At 37.8% G+C, this 20,674-nt stretch overlaps 5 protein-coding genes across 10 annotated transcripts; 2 read left to right on the forward strand and 3 right to left on the reverse strand.

Moving 5' to 3' along the window:
* Positions 1–978: 978 nt before the first annotated feature.
* On the reverse strand, positions 979–2,405 carry LOC103384099 (hydroxyacyl-coenzyme A dehydrogenase, mitochondrial-like; the record flags this gene model as incomplete). The annotated part of the gene is given in 6 exon segments (XM_017035093.2): positions 979–1,163; positions 1,166–1,255; positions 1,549–1,665; positions 1,781–1,853; positions 1,931–2,020; positions 2,274–2,405. Coding segments are annotated over 6 exon segments (561 nt in total), but the record flags the coding sequence as incomplete, so codon positions are not given.
* Positions 2,406–3,249: 844 nt separating this feature from the next.
* Positions 3,250–7,979, reverse strand: LOC103384097 (hydroxyacyl-coenzyme A dehydrogenase, mitochondrial-like). The gene is made up of 8 exons (XM_008317482.3): positions 7,789–7,979; positions 6,395–6,523; positions 6,150–6,307; positions 4,755–4,881; positions 4,412–4,501; positions 4,262–4,334; positions 4,030–4,146; positions 3,250–3,736 (listed from the first exon to the last, which is right to left on the reverse strand). Exons 1-8 carry the CDS (start codon positions 7,912–7,914, stop codon positions 3,618–3,620), a joined length of 939 nt encoding a protein of 312 aa, XP_008315704.1. The 5' UTR covers positions 7,915–7,979; the 3' UTR covers positions 3,250–3,617.
* Positions 7,980–10,071: 2,092 nt separating this feature from the next.
* On the reverse strand, positions 10,072–16,381 carry cyp2u1 (cytochrome P450, family 2, subfamily U, polypeptide 1). 5 transcript variants are annotated; one of them, XM_025058710.1, is made up of 9 exons: positions 15,698–16,381; positions 14,904–15,554; positions 14,436–14,597; positions 13,967–14,134; positions 13,706–13,869; positions 10,775–10,856; positions 10,582–10,696; positions 10,384–10,504; positions 10,072–10,254 (listed from the first exon to the last, which is right to left on the reverse strand). In XM_025058710.1, the coding sequence occupies exons 1-6, from the start codon at positions 16,113–16,115 to the stop codon at positions 10,836–10,838; spliced, it is 1,584 nt and encodes a 527-aa protein (XP_024914478.1). In that variant the 5' UTR covers positions 16,116–16,381; the 3' UTR covers positions 10,072–10,254; positions 10,384–10,504; positions 10,582–10,696; positions 10,775–10,835. The 5 variants fall into 5 exon arrangements, with proteins under 5 accessions (XP_024914478.1, XP_008315701.1, XP_008315702.1 ...); XM_025058711.1 differs by having other exon boundaries at positions 10,091–10,161; XM_008317479.3 differs by having other exon boundaries at positions 10,072–10,504; positions 10,582–10,672.
* On the forward strand, positions 10,867–12,597 carry LOC103384095 (spore coat protein SP96-like). Of its 2 annotated transcripts, XM_025058712.1 has the most exons (4): positions 10,867–11,977; positions 12,054–12,126; positions 12,222–12,278; positions 12,396–12,597. In XM_025058712.1, exons 2-4 carry the CDS (start codon positions 12,073–12,075, stop codon positions 12,537–12,539), a joined length of 255 nt encoding a protein of 84 aa, XP_024914480.1. In that variant the 5' UTR covers positions 10,867–11,977; positions 12,054–12,072; the 3' UTR covers positions 12,540–12,597. The 2 variants fall into 2 exon arrangements, with proteins under 2 accessions (XP_024914480.1, XP_024914481.1); XM_025058713.1 differs by having other exon boundaries at positions 10,867–12,126.
* A 1,319-nt stretch (positions 16,382–17,700) lies between the features above and the next one.
* Positions 17,701–20,561, forward strand: mcrip2 (MAPK regulated corepressor interacting protein 2). The gene is made up of 5 exons (XM_008317476.3): positions 17,701–18,274; positions 18,430–18,499; positions 19,168–19,301; positions 19,590–19,697; positions 20,120–20,561. The coding sequence occupies exons 1-5, from the start codon at positions 18,220–18,222 to the stop codon at positions 20,188–20,190; spliced, it is 438 nt and encodes a 145-aa protein (XP_008315698.1). The 5' UTR covers positions 17,701–18,219; the 3' UTR covers positions 20,191–20,561.
* Positions 20,562–20,674: the final 113 nt, after the last annotated feature.

Here is a 20,674-nt window from a genome sequence, read left to right on the forward strand (position 1 = left end):
TCGACCAAGTGGGTCTCCCGGGTCGAGACCCACTTGGGTTCTCTGAATGCCCTAATTTAATGAGAAATGTGCAAGAAAAGATACAATTTTGAAAAATATTTTTACATTTTTTTGTCAATTTCTTTTTTCGTTTTTGACCAAAAATGACATGAAAGTTCAGATATTGACAAAAACTTTAATAAAAATAAATTTCAAAAAGTTTTCTCTGAAAGCCCTATTTTGATGAGAAACATGCAGGAAAAGATAACATTTTGAAAAATAATTATTTTGGAATTTTTCAGCAAAATCCCAAGTTCACATTTTATATTGTTCTGACTATGAAAAAATATGAAACGTTTTTTCGAAAATATTCTTTACTTGTCTGCATGTTTTTCATCAAATTAGAACATTTTGAGAAATCTTTTACAGAAAAAAAGAAATTGTAATCTTTCAGCAGATTCCAAATTCCGCATTTCACGTTGGTGAAATGTAAAAATTTGATGAAAATGTTTGTATCTTTTCTGCATGTTTCCCATCAAATTAGAGCATTTTGAGCAATTTATCATTTCATCTTGGTCAGATGGTGAGAAATTATGGCGAACATTGTTTAATTGTTTTTCAAAATGATGTCTTGTCTGCATGTTTTTCATCAAATTATAACAGTTTGAGATCTGAAAAAAAAAACATTTTGGAATTTTTCAGCGGGGTTCCCTAGATGTGTGTAAAACACTTAAAACCACCATTACGTGCATTTATTTAATTTCTATTAAAAGGTCAGCTTTTGATTGGTTAAATTTTACAAAGGAAATCTTTATTTACACATATTCAATATGTAAAAAATTCCACTTTGAAAAACCGCCAACATAGTTTTCTATCTTATGTGCCACACTTGAGAATCCCTATATATACGATTGAGATTGGAAAATTATCAGATTTATAAATATTTGCAAATAAAAAAAAATTGCATCAATTCTGCACAAAAAAGATTAGGCCATGAGATTTGTGAACACCATGGAAGGATTTATTCAAACAAAACTGGACTCACAATTGTGAACACACTACAACACAAAAGGCACCTTTAGTGTTTGAATGCATTATTGAACCTCTAAGTATTTCTTTTCAGTGTCACAGTGACCAGTGTCTCCGAGGAGGACATTTCACTTGTACTTGTAAAATCCTTCTCCAGTCTTTTTGCCATATTTGCCTTCAGCAACCAACTTGTTCAACAACTCACTCGGAGTAAAGAGCAGGTTGTCAGGATCCTTAGCACTCCAACCTGAATCATGCAATAAAAAAGGAAGCCTGGTTTATTTCAATCTGATGTTATTCCTAATCATTACTCAGTTTAAGTGTCTTTTTTTTTAACTGACCTGGATGACTGAGAATATTCACAAATAAAGTGTCTTATTTTGTTTATTCCAGTAGGATGTTAACTTAATGAAACTGTCTATGTTAACTGCCTTAACTGCTGACACCTACTTTACCACCTTATTGCATGTTCAGAGCTGGCGTTAGGGAGCATGTGAACACATTCCCTGTAAAACATTTGATGACTTATTATTCACTCACCGTCCATGATAAATTTCATTGTGTCTAATCCAACATAATCCGAAAGCTCGAATGGTCCCATGGGATAACCTGCACCGAGTTTCATTGCAATGTCAATGTCCTCTTTGGATCCATGACCTGAGAAAGTGAGTTAAAAGTAAACGTTATAAACAATTTAAAAAATAATAATAATGCTGACTTTGTTTAATAGTCTTGTGCCCCTTCTGCTGACACTGTACACAGAAACACTCACCCCTCTCGTGCAGACGAATGGCCTCCATTATGTAAGGAACAAGCAGCCTGTTTACAATGAATCCTGGAGTATCCTGAGTAAAGACTTTGGGTGAGACTCAACATTCTGTACGAGGACGCAGAGGGGACGGCTTTAGGCAGCGGCTTTTACCTTGCAGGAAACTGGTGTTTTTCCAAGCTCTTTGCTGAAGTTGAAGAGGGCGTCAAAGGTCTCTTGACTTGTAGCTGAAGTTCCAATAACCTGGAAATATTTTTTTTTTTTAAACATTCAGTTAAAATGTCTGATTCTGTTTAAACAATTAAACCATTTTTGTTCATGATACAATTTTATCACAATTGTTTTTTTTAAATAAAATGAGCTCCAGACCAATTATGACCAAATATAATGACCTTTTTTGTAAGAACTACGAACTAATACATTACCAATTGCAATGGTCTTGTATGCATGTATTATATATATTAAACAACCAAATATATGTTATACGTGTTCTTACCTCCACAAGTTTCATCATAGGGACTGGGTTGAAGAAGTGGAGGCCACCAAATCTGTCCTGCCTGTCAGTGGAGCTGGCAATGTCAGAAATCGGCAGGGAGGACGTGTTGCTGGCAAAGATGGTGTGTCTAAATCAGAGTGTGGAAAAACACATTCAGATGTATGATTGGAAAGAATGCAAATACAGTGGTCTCTCTCCTATCACCATAGTTGCGTTCCAAGACCCACCACAAAAAGGGAAAATACACGGTAGAGTTGTAGAATGGAAATATAAGACATACATACTACGTAAATAAATTAAACAGACAACCATAAAAAACAATGTAAATACATTCTTATTATAAATTAAAAATCAATGTAAATGCACACTGTGGGGGCGCAATGGAGATTAGGATAAATTTCAAAAAGTTTTCTCTGAAAGCCCTATTTTGATGAGAAACATGCAGGAAAAGATAACATTTTGAAAAATAATTATTTTGGAATTTTTCAGCAAAATCCCAAGTTCACATTTTATATTGTTCTGACTATGAAAAAATATGAAACGTTTTTTCGAAAATATTCTTTACTTGTCTGCATGTTTTTCATCAAATTAGAACATTTTGAGAAATCTTTTACAGAAAAAAAGAAATTGTAATCTTTCAGCAGATTCCAAATTCCGCATTTCACGTTGGTGAAATGTAAAAATTTGATGAAAATGTTTGTATCTTTTCTGCATGTTTCCCATCAAATTAGAGCATTTTGAGCAATTTATCATTTCATCTTGGTCAGATGGTGAGAAATTATGGCGAACATTGTTTAATTGTTTTTCAAAATGATGTCTTGTCTGCATGTTTTTCATCAAATTATAACAGTTTGAGATCTGAAAAAAAAAACATTTTGGAATTTTTCAGCGGGGTTCCCTAGATGTGTGTAAAACACTTAAAACCACCATTACGTGCATTTATTTAATTTCTATTAAAAGGTCAGCTTTTGATTGGTTAAATTTTACAAAGGAAATCTTTATTTACACATATTCAATATGTAAAAAATTCCACTTTGAAAAACCGCCAACATAGTTTTCTATCTTATGTGCCACACTTGAGAATCCCTATATATACGATTGAGATTGGAAAATTATCAGATTTATAAATATTTGCAAATAAAAAAAAATTGCATCAATTCTGCACAAAAAAGATTAGGCCATGAGATTTGTGAACACCATGGAAGGATTTATTCAAACAAAACTGGACTCACAATTGTGAACACACTACAACACAAAAGGCACCTTTAGTGTTTGAATGCATTATTGAACCTCTAAGTATTTCTTTTCAGTGTCACAGTGACCAGTGTCTCCGAGGAGGACATTTCACTTGTACTTGTAAAATCCTTCTCCAGTCTTTTTGCCATATTTGCCTTCAGCAACCAACTTGTTCAACAACTCACTCGGAGTAAAGAGCAGGTTGTCAGGATCCTTAGCACTCCAACCTGAATCATGCAATAAAAAAGGAAGCCTGGTTTATTTCAATCTGATGTTATTCCTAATCATTACTCAGTTTAAGTGTCTTTTTTTTTAACTGACCTGGATGACTGAGAATATTCACAAATAAAGTGTCTTATTTTGTTTATTCCAGTAGGATGTTAACTTAATGAAACTGTCTATGTTAACTGCCTTAACTGCTGACACCTACTTTACCACCTTATTGCATGTTCAGAGCTGGCGTTAGGGAGCATGTGAACACATTCCCTGTAAAACATTTGATGACTTATTATTCACTCACCGTCCATGATAAATTTCATTGTGTCTAATCCAACATAATCCGAAAGCTCGAATGGTCCCATGGGATAACCTGCACCGAGTTTCATTGCAATGTCAATGTCCTCTTTGGATCCATGACCTGAGAAAGTGAGTTAAAAGTAAACGTTATAAACAATTTAAAAAATAATAATAATGCTGACTTTGTTTAATAGTCTTGTGCCCCTTCTGCTGACACTGTACACAGAAACACTCACCCCTCTCGTGCAGACGAATGGCCTCCATTATGTAAGGAACAAGCAGCCTGTTTACAATGAATCCTGGAGTATCCTGAGTAAAGACTTTGGGTGAGACTCAACATTCTGTACGAGGACGCAGAGGGGACGGCTTTAGGCAGCGGCTTTTACCTTGCAGGAAACTGGTGTTTTTCCAAGCTCTTTGCTGAAGTTGAAGAGGGCGTCAAAGGTCTCTTGACTTGTAGCTGAAGTTCCAATAACCTGGAAATATTTTTTTTTTTTAAACATTCAGTTAAAATGTCTGATTCTGTTTAAACAATTAAACCATTTTTGTTCATGATACAATTTTATCACAATTGTTTTTTTTAAATAAAATGAGCTCCAGACCAATTATGACCAAATATAATGACCTTTTTTGTAAGAACTACGAACTAATACATTACCAATTGCAATGGTCTTGTATGCATGTATTATATATATTAAACAACCAAATATATGTTATACGTGTTCTTACCTCCACAAGTTTCATCATAGGGACTGGGTTGAAGAAGTGGAGGCCACCAAATCTGTCCTGCCTGTCAGTGGAGCTGGCAATGTCAGAAATCGGCAGGGAGGACGTGTTGCTGGCAAAGATGGTGTGTCTAAATCAGAGTGTGGAAAAACACATTCAGATGTATGATTGGAAAGAATGCAAATACAGTGGTCTCTCTCCTATCACCATAGTTGCGTTCCAAGACCCACCACAAAAAGGGAAAATACACGGTAGAGTTGTAGAATGGAAATATAAGACATACATACTACGTAAATAAATTAAACAGACAACCATAAAAAACAATGTAAATACATTCTTATTATAAATTAAAAATCAATGTAAATGCACACTGTGGGGGCGCAATGGAGATTAGGGCTCAGCTGCAGGAGGGAGAGCATGGGAGTGGCGACACAGGTGCAGCCGCGGCCGCAGGTGAGTGGAATTGGAGTAATCAAGCCTCTCCTTATATTAGTAGGTGCCGGGACCAAGGAGAGAGGAAAGTGAACAGAGGAGTGCATACTGGCCAAGGTGGACGGACCATATATGAAAGCCGGGCACAGTGCATGAGCGCACATTTTTGTGAAGAAAAATAAAGGCTGTTAACTGTCATCTGTGCGAGTGTCTTTGTTTGAGGGCGTTAAATTAGGGTAAACTTTATATAATGGCGCTGAGCAAAGTGAACAAGTGGCGGACAGACAAGGGGAGATGCTGAGAGATGCTACGATACATGAGCCAATCAGCGTGAGGAACAGAAGAGCTCAATACTGTGCTCAATCTCTTGGTAAACAGAGCTACCAGCGATGTCTTTTAGGTTTTTTCTTTGCTTTATTTTTACTGTTTTTTTTTTTTTTTTTAGGTTAGCTTAGGTTTTTAGGTATTTTTTTCATGGTTATTATGAAAATATTGGAACTTTAGAAAAATATTTACCGCCAAATACTGCGAGATTGGAATAAAAAAAATCCGCGATGTACTGAGGGAACGAACGGAGAGTCTCGACATAGGGATGGAACACTGTATTCGCAACAGCTCTATTGTACACCGACTATACAGCCACCAGGGGGCAGCATGTAGACTGACAGACGCAGGAAAAACCACAACCTAAAATGTGTCCCGTGTTATCTGGGCAATATATATTAAGATTGGAATAATAATTAGTCATTATTAATTACTATTTTTCACTAAAAGTAAAAGACAATAAAAATACACAAAAGTATTGTCAGATGTACCTGTGAGTACTTTTCCTAACAACAATGACTTGTATATTCCATTTGAGTTCAGCCACGGGCCTCTTTTTTGACTGAAGTCTAAGGCTTTATAAGTGCAAAGTATAAAGTGCAAAGTATAAAGTGTAAAGTATAAGTATAAAGTGACACTTACGCTGGTGCCAGCTTGTCAAGATGACCAAAGAGATCCTGTTTGATTTTTAGGTTTTCCACAATGGCCTCCAACACCAGGTCAGAACCCTGAGCAGCAGATCCAGCGTCTGTGGAAGTGGACACATTCTGCAGGACTTTCTGAATGAACTCCTCACCTGCCTGACAACAGAGCAGAGACAACACTCTTTTTTACACCACGTGCATTACATTTTTGTGTAATCAAATGTATGTGTGTGTGATTCGGACCTCTGGCTTGTCTGCATACTTCTTCTTGACCACTCTTTTAAGGCTTCCTTCGATGCCCTTGACAGCCTTTTTCAGGATGTCTTCACATGTGTCCACCAAGGTCACTGAGTGGCCAGTTGCTGCAGCAACCTTTCACACAGAAGAAAATGGGACTTGAATAAAGCTATAACTTTTTTAGTAATGTGAAAAATAACAAATAATGAAAATAAAAAACACTCAAACCTCATTTACATTTCAGCTGTATGTTCTATGAGTTATGTGTCTCAATATGTGACTAACTTTATCTGATGTGTAAATGTAGAGTACAGTGTTTACAAGAAAAAAACTTGATCACAGAGTTTATTTCTTCATAGGTAAATATTAGATACTTATTGTATTATTTGAGCAACTAACAGCCTTAAAGTACAGAGCAACTAATTTCAAAGCCTTCCTCCTGTGGGGCCTTTTTTATAACAACATTGTGACTGGCAGCAAGAACTGAAGAAAAAACAAATAACCAGGTAACAAAAAAACTGTTCCAAGGTTCAACAGATTTTGAATTAACCTGCAGTGTTGTTGAATGTTTCAGGTAAAACAAGATAGCCTTTCTTAAAGGTATCAAAAGTTAACATAGTTTTGTTTTGTTTTTTTTAATGTTAGGCCTATCCAGGCCTATCCAGGCCTATGATAGCATTAGCAACCTGCTATAAGAATATGAAAAGACAATTTCAGACATTTCAAGTCTAAATTTGGAATTGCATTCCAATAAAAACATTAAAAGAAACCAGTTACAGTAAACTGTATGAGGTACTTTTTTACAACAGATTGCGTTTCAACGAGGACACCTTTTTTGTTATGCCTACCATTGTATATGTAATATACTATAATCATAATAACATTCTGAAAAGTCTTCAAAATAAAGGTCTCTCAAAATGAATATCAATGCACTAATATGCCTTATAATAAATAGCAACGAGCATTTTATGGTTAATTAAAAATATATATGTATATTTTATGGTATGTCAACTATTGATAACAGTAATATATCATACTAATACAATTCTGAAAAAGTCTACAAAAATACGTTTCTCAAAAATGAGTAAAAAATACACTTATTCGCTTTAAAATACATAACTACGACCTGTTTTATTGTTAAAATTTAGAAAAGGGCCTTTTTTGGTACGTCAACTAATGATAACAGTAATATACTATACTAATACGATTCTGAAAAACCTTCTAAAATGGATAAAATGCCTTAAAATACATAGGTGTCCTTTTGAAAGTTTATTTTTGTAGACTGTTGTATAAAACTTTTGCTCTTAGCTGCACACACCGGTCTGAGGTCAGCTAGCTGTGGGGACACTGAATGAACTAGCGCGCTAATGTTGCTAAAGTGTAGCACATCGTGTTCCTACCTGCGCGATTCCTGCGCCCATCTGTCCTCCACCAATGATTGTGACATGTTTGATGACAGCAGATCTGACAGCAGAAGAGGACAGACCTCTGCAGAAGTGGTGTGTAAAGAAGGCCATGCTCCCCATCTGTCTGTTTGCAACCTGGAGAACTCCAGTCAGCTCAGGACGGAAACAGATCCTGTGTTATGCCGATTTCTGTTTCCTTGTGCAGTTGTGTTTCCTGCTGCGCCCTCCATCGGTCAGTAGATGGTAGGTTAGCGCAGTGGTCGCAGAGAAACACATTTCGACACATGGACAGATTTCACCGTGACACTTCACACAGTGACAGAGGGAGGACGAGTGTCACGTGATAGTGCAGACGTTTGCATGACCTTTTACACACATACACTGGCGTTATATATCAGGCTGTATTCAGTCAAAGGCAACGTTTTCCTTCAGAAAAAATATATTAATTTAGATCTATATGTCTTTTATTTTGCTTTCTTTCTTTGTATGTAAAATAAGATGTATGTTTATATATGCACATATATACATATACGTGTATTATATATATTTGTACACATATATACATGCGTATATATATATATATATATATATATGGTTCTACACACAGTTATCATTATATATGTTTTGGTTAAACTAAACTCTTTCTTTCAAGAAATTGTGAATATATAACTGACTAACATGACTGAATACCAATAGACATATTCTTACAATATTTTTTATTCAACAGATCTGATCATTGAAACCATGCTGAAGGTTAAACTATGACAGCAGTCTAGTCTCAGGTATTGATTAATTGATGAATTACTAAGAGACTTAAGTGTTAAGTCTGTCTTAAACAGGATCAACGTCTTGAAACAGAAGGCAGACAAAAGAAAACTCTGTTTCACAGGGCGTTGTCTGGCACCACTGTATTGTAACCATATAATCAAGACCAGACATTTTAATCTGATGCTTCTCTTATGAAATTACCAAAACAAACACATGTAAATGACAATAATATAAATGTTCACCACTTTTAATTGGTTTCACCTATTAGACTGGTCTTGACAATGACTACATGACAATTTTTCATCCAATCACATTAAAGGTGGTGTTGTGGAAAACTGCAATAAAGTTAATAAAAATAAAATATGGTATTTATGAATTAAATCAGAAAAACTCCTAAATCACCAGACCTGGCCCCTTCTCAGACCATTAGTCATTTGGTTTCAGGTCACAAAAGAAAATGAAACAATTTATTGATTAATCTTTGTGTTTAAAATAATTTCAATGTTTTTTTTTTTACCATTCACATTTTGCTGAAAATGTGTTTGCCCTGATTAGCACTAAAACTTCAAAGCAGACTTAGACACCTCAGAGACACATCTTAACATGATCGGTAACAAAATCACTTTTTGAATTAATGTGTGTCTTAGAAATGTTGGTAATAGTAGCTCAAAGCTGGAGCAACAACAATGTTCAGCAACAGAAGAAAAGTAAAGAGAGCTGACTACATCACTGTAAACTGTTGCTGAGACAGACAGATTTGTAATCATTGCACCATTTATTATATTTATATAATAAATTGTATTTCCAGTGTCTCCATCAGTAAACCGACTCATCATTCTAATGGGTGGAGAATGACCTGACAAAAATGGGGAAATATATTTAAAAATAAATATAAAATATACATATGTATATAATTCAGTCTGATGATCCACATAGAGAAGAGAGAACATGTTTATTTGATGATTAATTCATTTTAATCCAATCCCACATGGTGTAACTTCACCTGGTGTAACTTCACCTGGTGTAACTTCACCTGGTGTAACTTCACCTGGTGTAACTTCACCTGGTGTAACTTCACCTGGTGTAACTTCACCTGGTGTAACTTCACCTGGTGTAACTAACCGTTTCCTAATAACTGCAGTTTCCCAACACTGGTCATGTAAATCCATGATTCATTCTTCTTCTGTGCCTGTACTGTATATAAGAGCAGTCTTCAGTCTGACAGCAACATTCTCCACCATCTACAACATCTTCTACCAGACTTGGAGAGACAAGGTGAACTTTCAGTGATATTATTATTTTATTAAATCAAACCTGTTTCATTCATTATCTTGTGTTTTTTTTCCAACAGGTCACTGATCACTGAAACCATGAAGGCAGTACTTGTGCTTGGATTCTTCCTCTGCATCACTTTGGCCAATCATGTAAGTCCAATATTTTTATATTTAACTTCTATCTGTACTTTCAAATACAACTCAGGAGGACTGACTGTCTTAGTTTTTCCTGCCACCACCACCACCCTGTCACTGAACCAGATTCTGCTGCTCTTCCAGAACTTCTTTGCAGCTCTGGCTACTACCCCAGCAACAACCACAGCTGCTACATAAATAAAACAAGAAAAGAAATGAGAATCTCAATGTTGATGAAATAAAGTTCTCAAATTGACATCATGATGGTTTGTCTTCTTTATAGCTGTTACAGAAAAACATATTAGTGTGAGAATGTGTAAATGTGTGTGTGTTTGAATTAGAGAGTTCATCGTGCAGATAGACAAATAATCTCTGGTGCATAAAAATAAAAAAATAAAAATAATAAACCAACCTCAAATATTGGAACACCTGCTGTTGCGTTCATCCCTGATCTTCCCATTTGGACGTTCTATGTCCTCCCGATATGTCTGGGTTCTTCCAGGATCTCCAGTTTCCTGTTATTATCCAGAAACCTGCAGGTTTTGGTCATTAGTTTACTCAGAATTGACCACAGACCTCAGTGACAGTGTGAATGGTTTGTTGTCTCTACCTGTGGCCCTGTGATGGACTGGTGAACTGTCCAGTGATTACCCCACCCTCACTCAGTGATGGCTGGCTTCAGCTCCACCTCCACATTACCCCTGAAAAGGACAAAGTTGTACAAACTGAATGAATGATTAAATGAAGAGTTAATTCACTTGTAAGTGTTTATCTTGAGTCATCCAGGGGCAGCTCAAGCTCACCTTAAACTTCTCTGTGACTTTGGCTCAGACCAGGAGGCTTCATTGATAAAGTTCACCATCATCACGACGTCACTGGCCCATCCTAATAATACGACAATGGTTTATTTCTATGTAGTCAGGTTTATTTGGGAGAAAGAATGAAACAACTGAGTAGACCAAGTCTTCAGACAGTACATTTGATGGGTAAAGAAATGAAATAATAAAAGATAAGAGATATTTAAGAATATATCATGGGAACAGAGGAAAATAAAAAAAGGAAATATGACGCTATATTCCTCTGGGAGGTGTATGTGGAATGGTGTTTTCTACAGGCTTGGTAAGTCTTGCAGTGATGGTCCTTTGGCGCCCTCTAGTGGTACACAAAGGATGGTGATTCCAATTTGAATTAGGAGAGCCATTGACTTGTGAAATACAAAGGATGAAGAGTGATAAAGAGTGGCCATTATGGGGCAATGGTCGGCCCTAAACTTAGACCAGTTTAGAATCCCTGTTCTGTAGAATAAGTTTGTGAGTAAAGATATTTAAAACTGTCTACAGCAGTATTAACTACAGTATGTCAGAAAGGTACTACATGACAGTAATATGTTCATGTTTACACATTCTCAACATTTGTTTGTTTTTTTCTTTGTTTGTTTGTTTTTTCTTGTGGTTTCGCAAGATAAAAATAGTCAAATTAACTCAGTTCAGTTACTTAAGCCAGAGCAACAGCAACATCCAGAAACACCATAGAGCTGATGTGGGAGTTGACTGTTAATTGTTGCTGAGACAGACAGATTTGTAATCATTGCACCATTTATTATATTTATATAATAAATTGTATTTCCAGTGTCTCCATCAGTAAACCGACTCATCATTCTAATGGGTGGAGAATGACCTGACAAAAATGGGGAAATATATTTAAAAATAAATATAAAATATACATATGTATATAATTCAGTCTGATGATCCACATAGAGAAGAGAGAACATGTTTATTTGATGATTAATTCATTTTAATCCAATCCCACATGGTGTAACTTCACCTGGTGTAACTTCACCTGGTGTAACTAACCGTTTCCTAATAACTGCAGTTTCCCAACACTGGTCATGTAAATCCATGATTCATTCTTCTTCTGTGCCTGTACTGTATATAAGAGCAGTCTTCAGTCTGACAGCAACATTCTCCACCATCTACAACATCTTCTACCAGACTTGGAGAGACAAGGTGAACTTTCAGTGATATTATTATTTTATTAAATCAAACCTGTTTCATTCATTATCTTGTGTTTTTTTTCCAACAGGTCACTGATCACTGAAACCATGAAGGCAGTACTTGTGCTTGGATTCTTCCTCTGCATCACTTTGGCCAATCATGTAAGTCCAATATTTTTATATTTAACTTCTATCTGTACTTTCAAATACAACTCAGGAGGACTGACTGTCTTAGTTTTTCATTTAATATTTCACAGCTGGGCATGGCTCACAAACGATTTGCCCGCTCTGAATCAGGGTCCGACTCTGATGAGGTGAGTGTCTGCTCTTTCTTCTAGAATTAATCTGTGGATTCCTCATACTACTTCTGTAGAAACACCAGGAAAATGCTCATTTCTGTTATAAATGTGAATGTCACTTGTTTTTCCTAGACAACTACAACAGCTGCCACCACTGCCACCACCGCTGCCACCACTGCCACCACCACCCTGTCACTGAACCAGATTCTGCTGCTCTTCCAGAACTTCTTTGCAGCTCTGGCTACTACCCCAGCAACAACCACAGCTGCTACATAAATAAAACAAGAAAAGAAATGAGAATCTCAATGTTGATGAAATAAAGTTCTCAAATTGACTTCATGATGGTTTGTCTTCTTTATAGATGAAAATAATGAAAATGTGTGTGTTACAGCATTAATCTGCATGATAAATACTAAAAATAATAATTGTAAACAATAACTATAAACAGTAATGCTCATATTTACTCAAGATAAAATGGTTAGCTTGAGAAATGTTTAAACCTAAGCCAGAGCAAAGGTAATGTCCAAGCAAAAGAGCAGAGAGAACTTACATGACTGTTGATTGTTACCTGTTGCCAAAACGACCAGACGTAGCAGCCATTGTACCATTTATTATGTATAGTATTTCAATGGACAGTTATAAAATTCACCATCACAATTGGTGTAGGATGAACTACATAAACAGAGGAAGTAAAACAGACATAAAATATTAATGAACCCAATAAAGTAGACAGAGGACATTTCTATGAGATATTTAACACTTCATGAAGCTGTAATTTTCCATTTTCTATCACCGTCACATGACTTCAACATTGATTCTGTTTCTGTTCTGTATATAAGAGCAGTCTTCGGTCTGACAGCAACATTCTACTACTAGATTTGATAAGACAAGGTGAACTTTTATTGTTGTTGTTGATTATTTTCATTAGTGCAACTAATGTAGACTAACTGTCTTGTTAATATAAAATATTTTACAGGTGGGCATGGCTGACAAACAGGCAGAATCTAGTGAGATGAGTGTCTGCTCTTTTATTTAGAATTATTCTTTGGATTCTTCGGACAAACCGAAAGGCTCAGTATAATTATGATTATGATTTTTTTAGACAACTATATCAGTGGATTTATCTGCGTCACATTTCCTTTGTTTCCAGATCGTGCTGGCAGCCATTCATCTTGCTTGAAAGATCCCTGACAAATTCACAACTCAAGAAATACCTGTCTGAAACTGACACAATAATGGCTTATGTCTTCTTTTGAGATGTTATACCAAAAATATATATAATTTATATAAAGTCATATTAAGGGTTTTTATTTTTCTATTTTCATTGTTGTTGTTTAACTAGCATATTTTGTTGCCCTGATCCTCTCTTTTTAAAGATGCTCCACATCAATAAACCGTCGCCACTGTAAACCCATTTATAAAACTCCACCACGAGTACTCACACATACTGTGAACGGACACGGCGCTAAAGTGAGACCAAAGCGTCCATGCAGAGGAGGAGGAAGTTTTCCATCGGGCAGTCTAAATGTAAAGGCTTGGAGTAAAGAGGCGACTGTCAGGAACAGCTCCATCTTTGCCAGCTGTTCACCCATGCACACCCTGCGTCCTGAGGCACACAGAGTACGTTAGAGGAAATAGATCAGGGCACATAATCAATTACAATTACCAACACATGTTGACCCAGAGAAATATGAGCAGTTTACCTATTCCAAATGGCATGAAGCACTCCTTCCTGAACAACTTTCCCTCATCATCCAGGAAACGTTGAGGGTTGAAAATGTCTGGTTCGTCCCACTGGGTGGAGTCCTTGTGCACAGACCAAAGATTGGGCAAAATAACTGTTCCTTTGGGAATAGTAAAGCCTCTGAACTCTGAAGATAAAAAAAACATATGATGGCGTTGTAACTTTAATGGAGGTATTGAAGGTAGGTCTGAAAATGTTGATATTTATTTATAGTTTAGGGGTGTCAAGATTATGGATTATACGATACAACTTTTTCATGTCCGATACTGATAGTGCAACTCGGAGTATTTGAAGCTGCCGTTGCCGTTGGACCCGAGTGCAAACTTACTTACTGTAATTCTATATGAAACAAACATCATGATCCCTGTGATTTGTAAGCTCCATTGGATGTGACCTTTAAACCAGAGGTCACATTCGTCTGCGTTTACCTGTCGTCTTGGAGGCCATGTGTGGAATAGCCAGAGGAACCACAACAACTAATCTCTGCACTTCCATAATAGTCGCTTCGGTGAAAGGTAAATGTCCCTTATCCGTCAGTGATGGAACCCGATGTCTCCCCACAACTTCATCGATCTCCGTCTGGACCTTCTCTTTGTTCCGAAGAAGAGAGAAACAAAACAAATTAAGAAAATTAACTCAAAGTTTGAAAAACACAACACAACAACAAAACAGTTTTTCTTTCTTTACTTGTTGACAACAAAACAGTTTTTCTTTCTTTACTTAATCTTAATCTGGTTAAAATAATTTAATTCTATGTGATTTTGCACCTCAATAATTATTACAGCTTACTGTAGTTCCTTTAACGTCACTGTAGAGTTCAGCAGCCTAAAAAGGATTGAATTTCTTTGGATGAAAAAGAGTCACTATAACGTAAGATACATTAATATGAACTTCACCTTGGATATCGGGGTACAAAACCATGTAAAGCAGGGTCCACAGAATAGAATTGGTGGTGGTGTCAGTTCCAGCTATGAACAGATCTCCAACAATGTAGAAGAGATAATCCTCTGTAAAACTGCTGTCTTCCTGCCCAGTAGTTTTCTGGGCCATCATCTCTATTAGATACATGTCTACAAGATCCCGTGGGTTTTCACAATCCAGTGTTTCTTTGTGTTTTGTAATAATGCCCTTCAAAAACACAGTGATGTCTCTTTCTACCTGCCTCAGCTCCTTGAACACCCCAAAGGGCAAATGGTAGAGAAAAGGAAAAACGTTGATGAGGACTGCAGCACTGTTCACACAGATTTCGAGGCCACGGTCCATCAAGTCCAGCAATGCACTGAACTCGCGGTCTTCATGATGGAAGCGCTGACCCAGGGTCAGTGAGCAGATAACATTTGACACTGCATTTCGTATCAGCGGGGCAAGATCCACACCGCGGCTGGCGGACTCTTCATTCAGCCGCAGCAACTCTGTTTTCACAGTCGCCAGGCCTTGTTGGATGCAAGGTTCAAAGGTCAACTTTCCTAGACCAAAGTTTCTCAACACTGAGTGGCAAAACTTGCGCTGCTTCTTCCATATGGGCCCATAAGGTGCAAATACTATTCCTGAAATTCAAACAACCACAAAATAACGTGTGAGACTGCAATAAAACGTTACAGGTTAAAAGTCAGAGTTGAACTTCACTGATCCCAATTGCAAATATGTATTTTAAAACGGATTAAAATGGTCAGCTCACTGACTGTGTCACCTTTGCGTTTGGTCATGATGGAGACGGTGGGAATGTCCGGTCTGTCGGAGAAATCATCTGCGTGGTTCGACAGAGCGTCCTTGACAACTTCATAGCCATTCAGCACAACAATCAGCTGGCTGCCTACAAACAAACTGAACACGTTGCCGTAAATGTTGGCTTGGTCCGTTAAAAGCACGATAGCGTTTTTCACCGCGCCACCTCCTCGCCTGAATCTCCTGCGAAGGAAAGAAGGGACGAGGAAGCCGCCATAATTACCGACAATCGGCCACGGTCTGGGGCCCGGAGGTATGTTAGAGAGGTGCCGCTGGTTCTGAAGAACTTTGGCTAAACAACAAAGCGTAAACAGAAACAACAAAGCCCCAATGTTTACATGTGACAATAAGGTGCTGCTCCAATGCTCCAATGCTGGAGACATGATGTCAACTGCACCGAAACATTATTTTTCTAAGTTCTTTGCATTTCCATCAAGTACCAGCACAGTCAATCACACATTTACAGCTCGCTCTCCTTCCGGGGTCGTTGGGAAGTAGTGGGCTCTTAAGCTTTGCCTGTACTGGCTTCCGATTGGCAGCTTGGCGATGACGTCGCAGATTTGCGTCTACATGACCTATTATAGAACTACACAGAGCATTGGGATTATTATTTTTTAAAGAAATTATTCATATTAACACTCACACATGTAATAGAAGTCAATTGTTAATATATGTCGTAAAAAGAACTACGCTACGTATTTTGACAAATAAAATGACAAAAAAATTGAATCCAGGATTTGTGCAGATCTATGGATAATAATTCTGTTTAACCTTAAACAAAGGCTTAATTGATTTTTTAAAGAAGATCAATAAATAAATTTTGATTCTGATCATAAGAAAGCTGAGACAAGGAAATGTTACACAGCCTGCGCATCTGCTGTTATGACACCATGTCTTAACACCATGAGTCTTACAAAACAAACAAACATTTCACAGATGTACATTAAGAGTCAATAAATATGACTTCACTTTTTGTGTTGTTTGTTGCCGCTGTGAAGCAGATTTTCTGTGCATTTGTTGCAGCACAGACAGACTGCTGTGGATTAATAGAGGTGAAAGGTGAAGCTGATACACTGATCTTCTTATGTACAGCCAGGTCGTAGTTTGACCCCAGTTGGACCTCAGTGTTGTTTACACAGGAGAACTACGGACATTTGGCTGTGGTTGTTGGTATCAGCCAGGATAAAGCTGCCTGTGTCACTCGGTAAATAACTGTGATAACTGTGTCTGCTGAGCTGAAACACCAACAGCTACCGATTTATTAAGTGCTTTAAATGGAAAAGATTATATAAAAATAAACAAGGGGTTGAACCATGTGACGAAGGGAAATAAAAGCAATAAAATATATTATAATTTTTTTATTTTTTTTGCTTTTTCCTGTAATTTTTTTAAGCGCAGCTGTTCTACCTACAATAACCCCGCCGTTGTTAGTAATAGATCCCCCCTTTAAGCATGTTTATCCGTCTGCGCGTAAGATTTAATAGGTGAAAGGTGATCGCTCCTCTTCCAAACCTTGTCCAGGGGTGTGTTGTGACGTCACTCAGAGGGGTTGCCCATGTACGTAAAGTGCTCCGTCTAGCGGAAATGGATGGATCCCAGTTTCAAAATATTCTCACGTGGCAATGTCCCCCTCAAAACATCTGCAATAACCTGAACTACATAGGATCCCAGTATTACATTGTGCTTTGCGTCTCAAAGTTAAATGTAAAGTATTCCCATGATATGAGAAACACCGGACACACCATATGAAAAACTTAAATAGATTAAATTTGAAATATGTTAAATACAATAAAAATGTTTTTGTCTTGGAACGCCACTTGACGTCCCTGTACTTCTAAGCGAGTGTATGCCAATAACAGAGATCAATCAATATTCATACATCTTATAAAAAACAAACACTTTAAAACTATTAACTAACGCCAAGTTGTTGTGCTTGTTTTATTTTGGAAAAAACATACCGGAAGTATATGTATTACTCATCTCTGGCTTTACAATGAAGCCGCATGGTACGTTCCTCATGCCGTGATGTATTACATATGTAAGTGAGTGCAGTGTCCTTGCGTTCCGTAACGAGGCTGAAGTGTTCCGTCAGTTCTGGTGTGTCAGTGGAAGACAGGACTCACAGTGTCTGGCCTGCAGTGCTTTACACTCGGGCGACAGAACTTAGAGCTTACTCCATGCTCTACTGACTGCCAGCGTTCTCCTTGGATGACCTACACGCAACCTCTGTTTCCGTGGAGCGGTGGACGTCAGTGCGTCACAGCCGAACACCTGCTGGTTAAGAGGAGCAGTGGGCACCAGGTCAACAACGCCGACCCTCCTGCAGGTTCCGAGTGGAGTTTGGAGCAGCTGAGTCGGTCAGCTAAACAAAATAAGGCTGAGTAAGGACTGCCCGTACGGTCAGGTGGAGCGGACGGAGGCGCGGAAGTGGTGAGGGCGGCGAATTCAGCTGGAAAGCCCAGGAATCTCCAGGCACCGGTCGTTCACATGATGTACACTATTAGCCGAGGGCCCAGCAAACTGGTGACACAGCGCAGGACAGGTGACAACACTGACCCATTCGATCCTCTGATGGTTTCGCAACAGCATGACGCTACGTCACAGCCGAGTCGGGCTCATGACAAGGTTCCAGCGATGCTTGACTAGTAACTTAAAGTTTTCGTTTTTAATTTATCAATGTTTTTTATCTGTTGTCAGGTCCAACACAACAGATCGAGAATAAATTCAGTGACTTAAAGCTGAAGCCCACGTCTTGGTTCACGTCTAAGTAAGTTGTGTGTGTATGTGTGTATGCACAGGGCAAATAACATAATACATACAAATATGTAACTTTGTTGATAAAACCTGAGGTCACCTGGTGGGAGAGTGGTTGGTGCTCTTGCCTTACAGCAAGAGAGCCTCTGTTTGAAGATCTGCACAAAGTCTGTGTGTAACTTACATAACATACAACCAGGCAAACGTGTTGTTTAGATATTGCAATATATTCTTCTTCCATGCAGTAACTGAAGAGTTTGTGCAGCTATAAGCACAGCATTTCTATGTAAATATGGAGAAATATTAAGCATATTTTGTGCAAATATGTATATCTTCAATAATGTGTAGTATTCTTTATTTTTTTATTTGTATTTTTTTTCTCCTTTCTTTCATTCTGTAATTTTTGTTGCTGCAACATGTCAATCTTCCCAACAACCATTGGTTGCAGTTTCTATTATTTCCAGGTGGAATCACAACGAGGAAAACTAGAAAACATTCACCATCTAAGCAATGACTCTTGCCCTGAATCAACCTTTTTTTTAGTTACTCATACATTCACAAATTAAAAATAAACTTTAATTCAACTGTTTTGTCACACTCCCATCACACTTGCTGTTGTTTTATTTACCAACGTCAGCTGTGGGCCAACAATCTGTAACTTGACCTATGTTCTCTGTCCAGCTCTCCACCGCCAAAGATTGTGTTTAACCGCCACAATGGGAAGCGATACAACGGTTCAGCCACACAGAAAGCCAGAGGCTCCACAGATGGATTCACACCTGCACATGAGGAGAACGTCAGATTTGTTTATGAAGGTGAGACTCAGACTCAGATTGTGTGTGCATGTACTGTATATATACATATATATATTCTCCATCACCCTCACATACTTCTATGCCACTCCTGATTTTCTCACACTGTACCAGCACTACTGCAAAATACCCTGTACCCTGTGCCATCTATGAATCCAAAAAGACATTCTCTCTCTCTCTCTACTGAACATCATCTATAAACGTAAGTTGCAAAAGTGTGAAGTAATCAAGTAATCAAGTCATCAATTGCAGTTCAGTCATGATGCAGAGTGAACTTTTGTTTGTGTGCAGCTTGGCAGGAAGTGGAGCAGAAACTTGGAGATGGAACTGGTGGAGAGTTGACCAACAGGCAGAGACCGATACAGTACACTGAGAAGACCCCAAGTGCACCCATTAAAAGTCAGTATTTTCTCTTGCTTTTGTATGATTGTCATTTTTTATTTATGCTGTAATGTATCAAAAAGGAGACAGTGAGACTTTAATCTACACGTGAGAGCACAGATGTCAGTTCTAAGCTGATCAGTAGACAACAGATTTATCAAATTTTGTCTCTGGAATCTGGCACCAGTTCAGTCTCCTTTATATGTTGTTTTTGTAGCACTGTAAACTCATTCACAAGACCATGACACTAGGAAGGCATCTACAAACATAACAGACTCTGAAGCCAAGTGTTTGTAACATTCTATAGTCAAGAAGGCAACTTGGAAAAAAGCTTAAAAACAAAACTTTGCTTACAGCCCACGTGCGTTAATATGAACAATGATTAAAAGACCATATGAATGGGTGACAGGACCTGGATTATGTTCACCTTCTCTGTGCAGACTTTGTGCCTATTGACCTAGAGGAATGGTGGGCTCAGCGCTTCCTTGCCAACATCGCTAACTTGGCGTGACCGTTTGTGGCTCAGAGCTGGTACAGGAAAACAACGCTTTGATGCTTTGTTAGTGAAGGCATCGCAGGAATGGTACCATGAAAAGCAAGAGCCCATCTTCAGGGCCTGCTGTGATGAGACCACAGAGACCTGTGTGCACAATGAAGAGCTGCCACCAATGCAACAACCTTGACCTGGCTGACAGCGCTGCCCAGATTTTTTTCCGTAACGAGGGACAAGTTTTTCTTACTCTGCTGAGAGATTCAGATGAGATTGTTTGTTAAAGACCGTCCTCATTCTTCTGAGTGTGCTCTGCTGTATGTGTCTTTGCTGATCTTTGGATAGAAATACTGAAAACTGGAGATTTGAAAGAGTAAAAGTAATTTACAAAAACTATGGACTTGTGTTTTTATTCTTAGGTGACAATAAACCTCTGTGTGATATTAACTATATGTACCACTCCAAAATGAGGAAGTGAGGAAACTAAATAAAACTAAACAACTAA

This window comes from Cynoglossus semilaevis, chromosome 9 (assembly GCF_000523025.1).
Source record: "Cynoglossus semilaevis isolate Cse_v1.0 chromosome 9, Cse_v1.0, whole genome shotgun sequence".
Classification (NCBI taxonomy): domain Eukaryota; kingdom Metazoa; phylum Chordata; class Actinopteri; order Pleuronectiformes; family Cynoglossidae; genus Cynoglossus; species Cynoglossus semilaevis.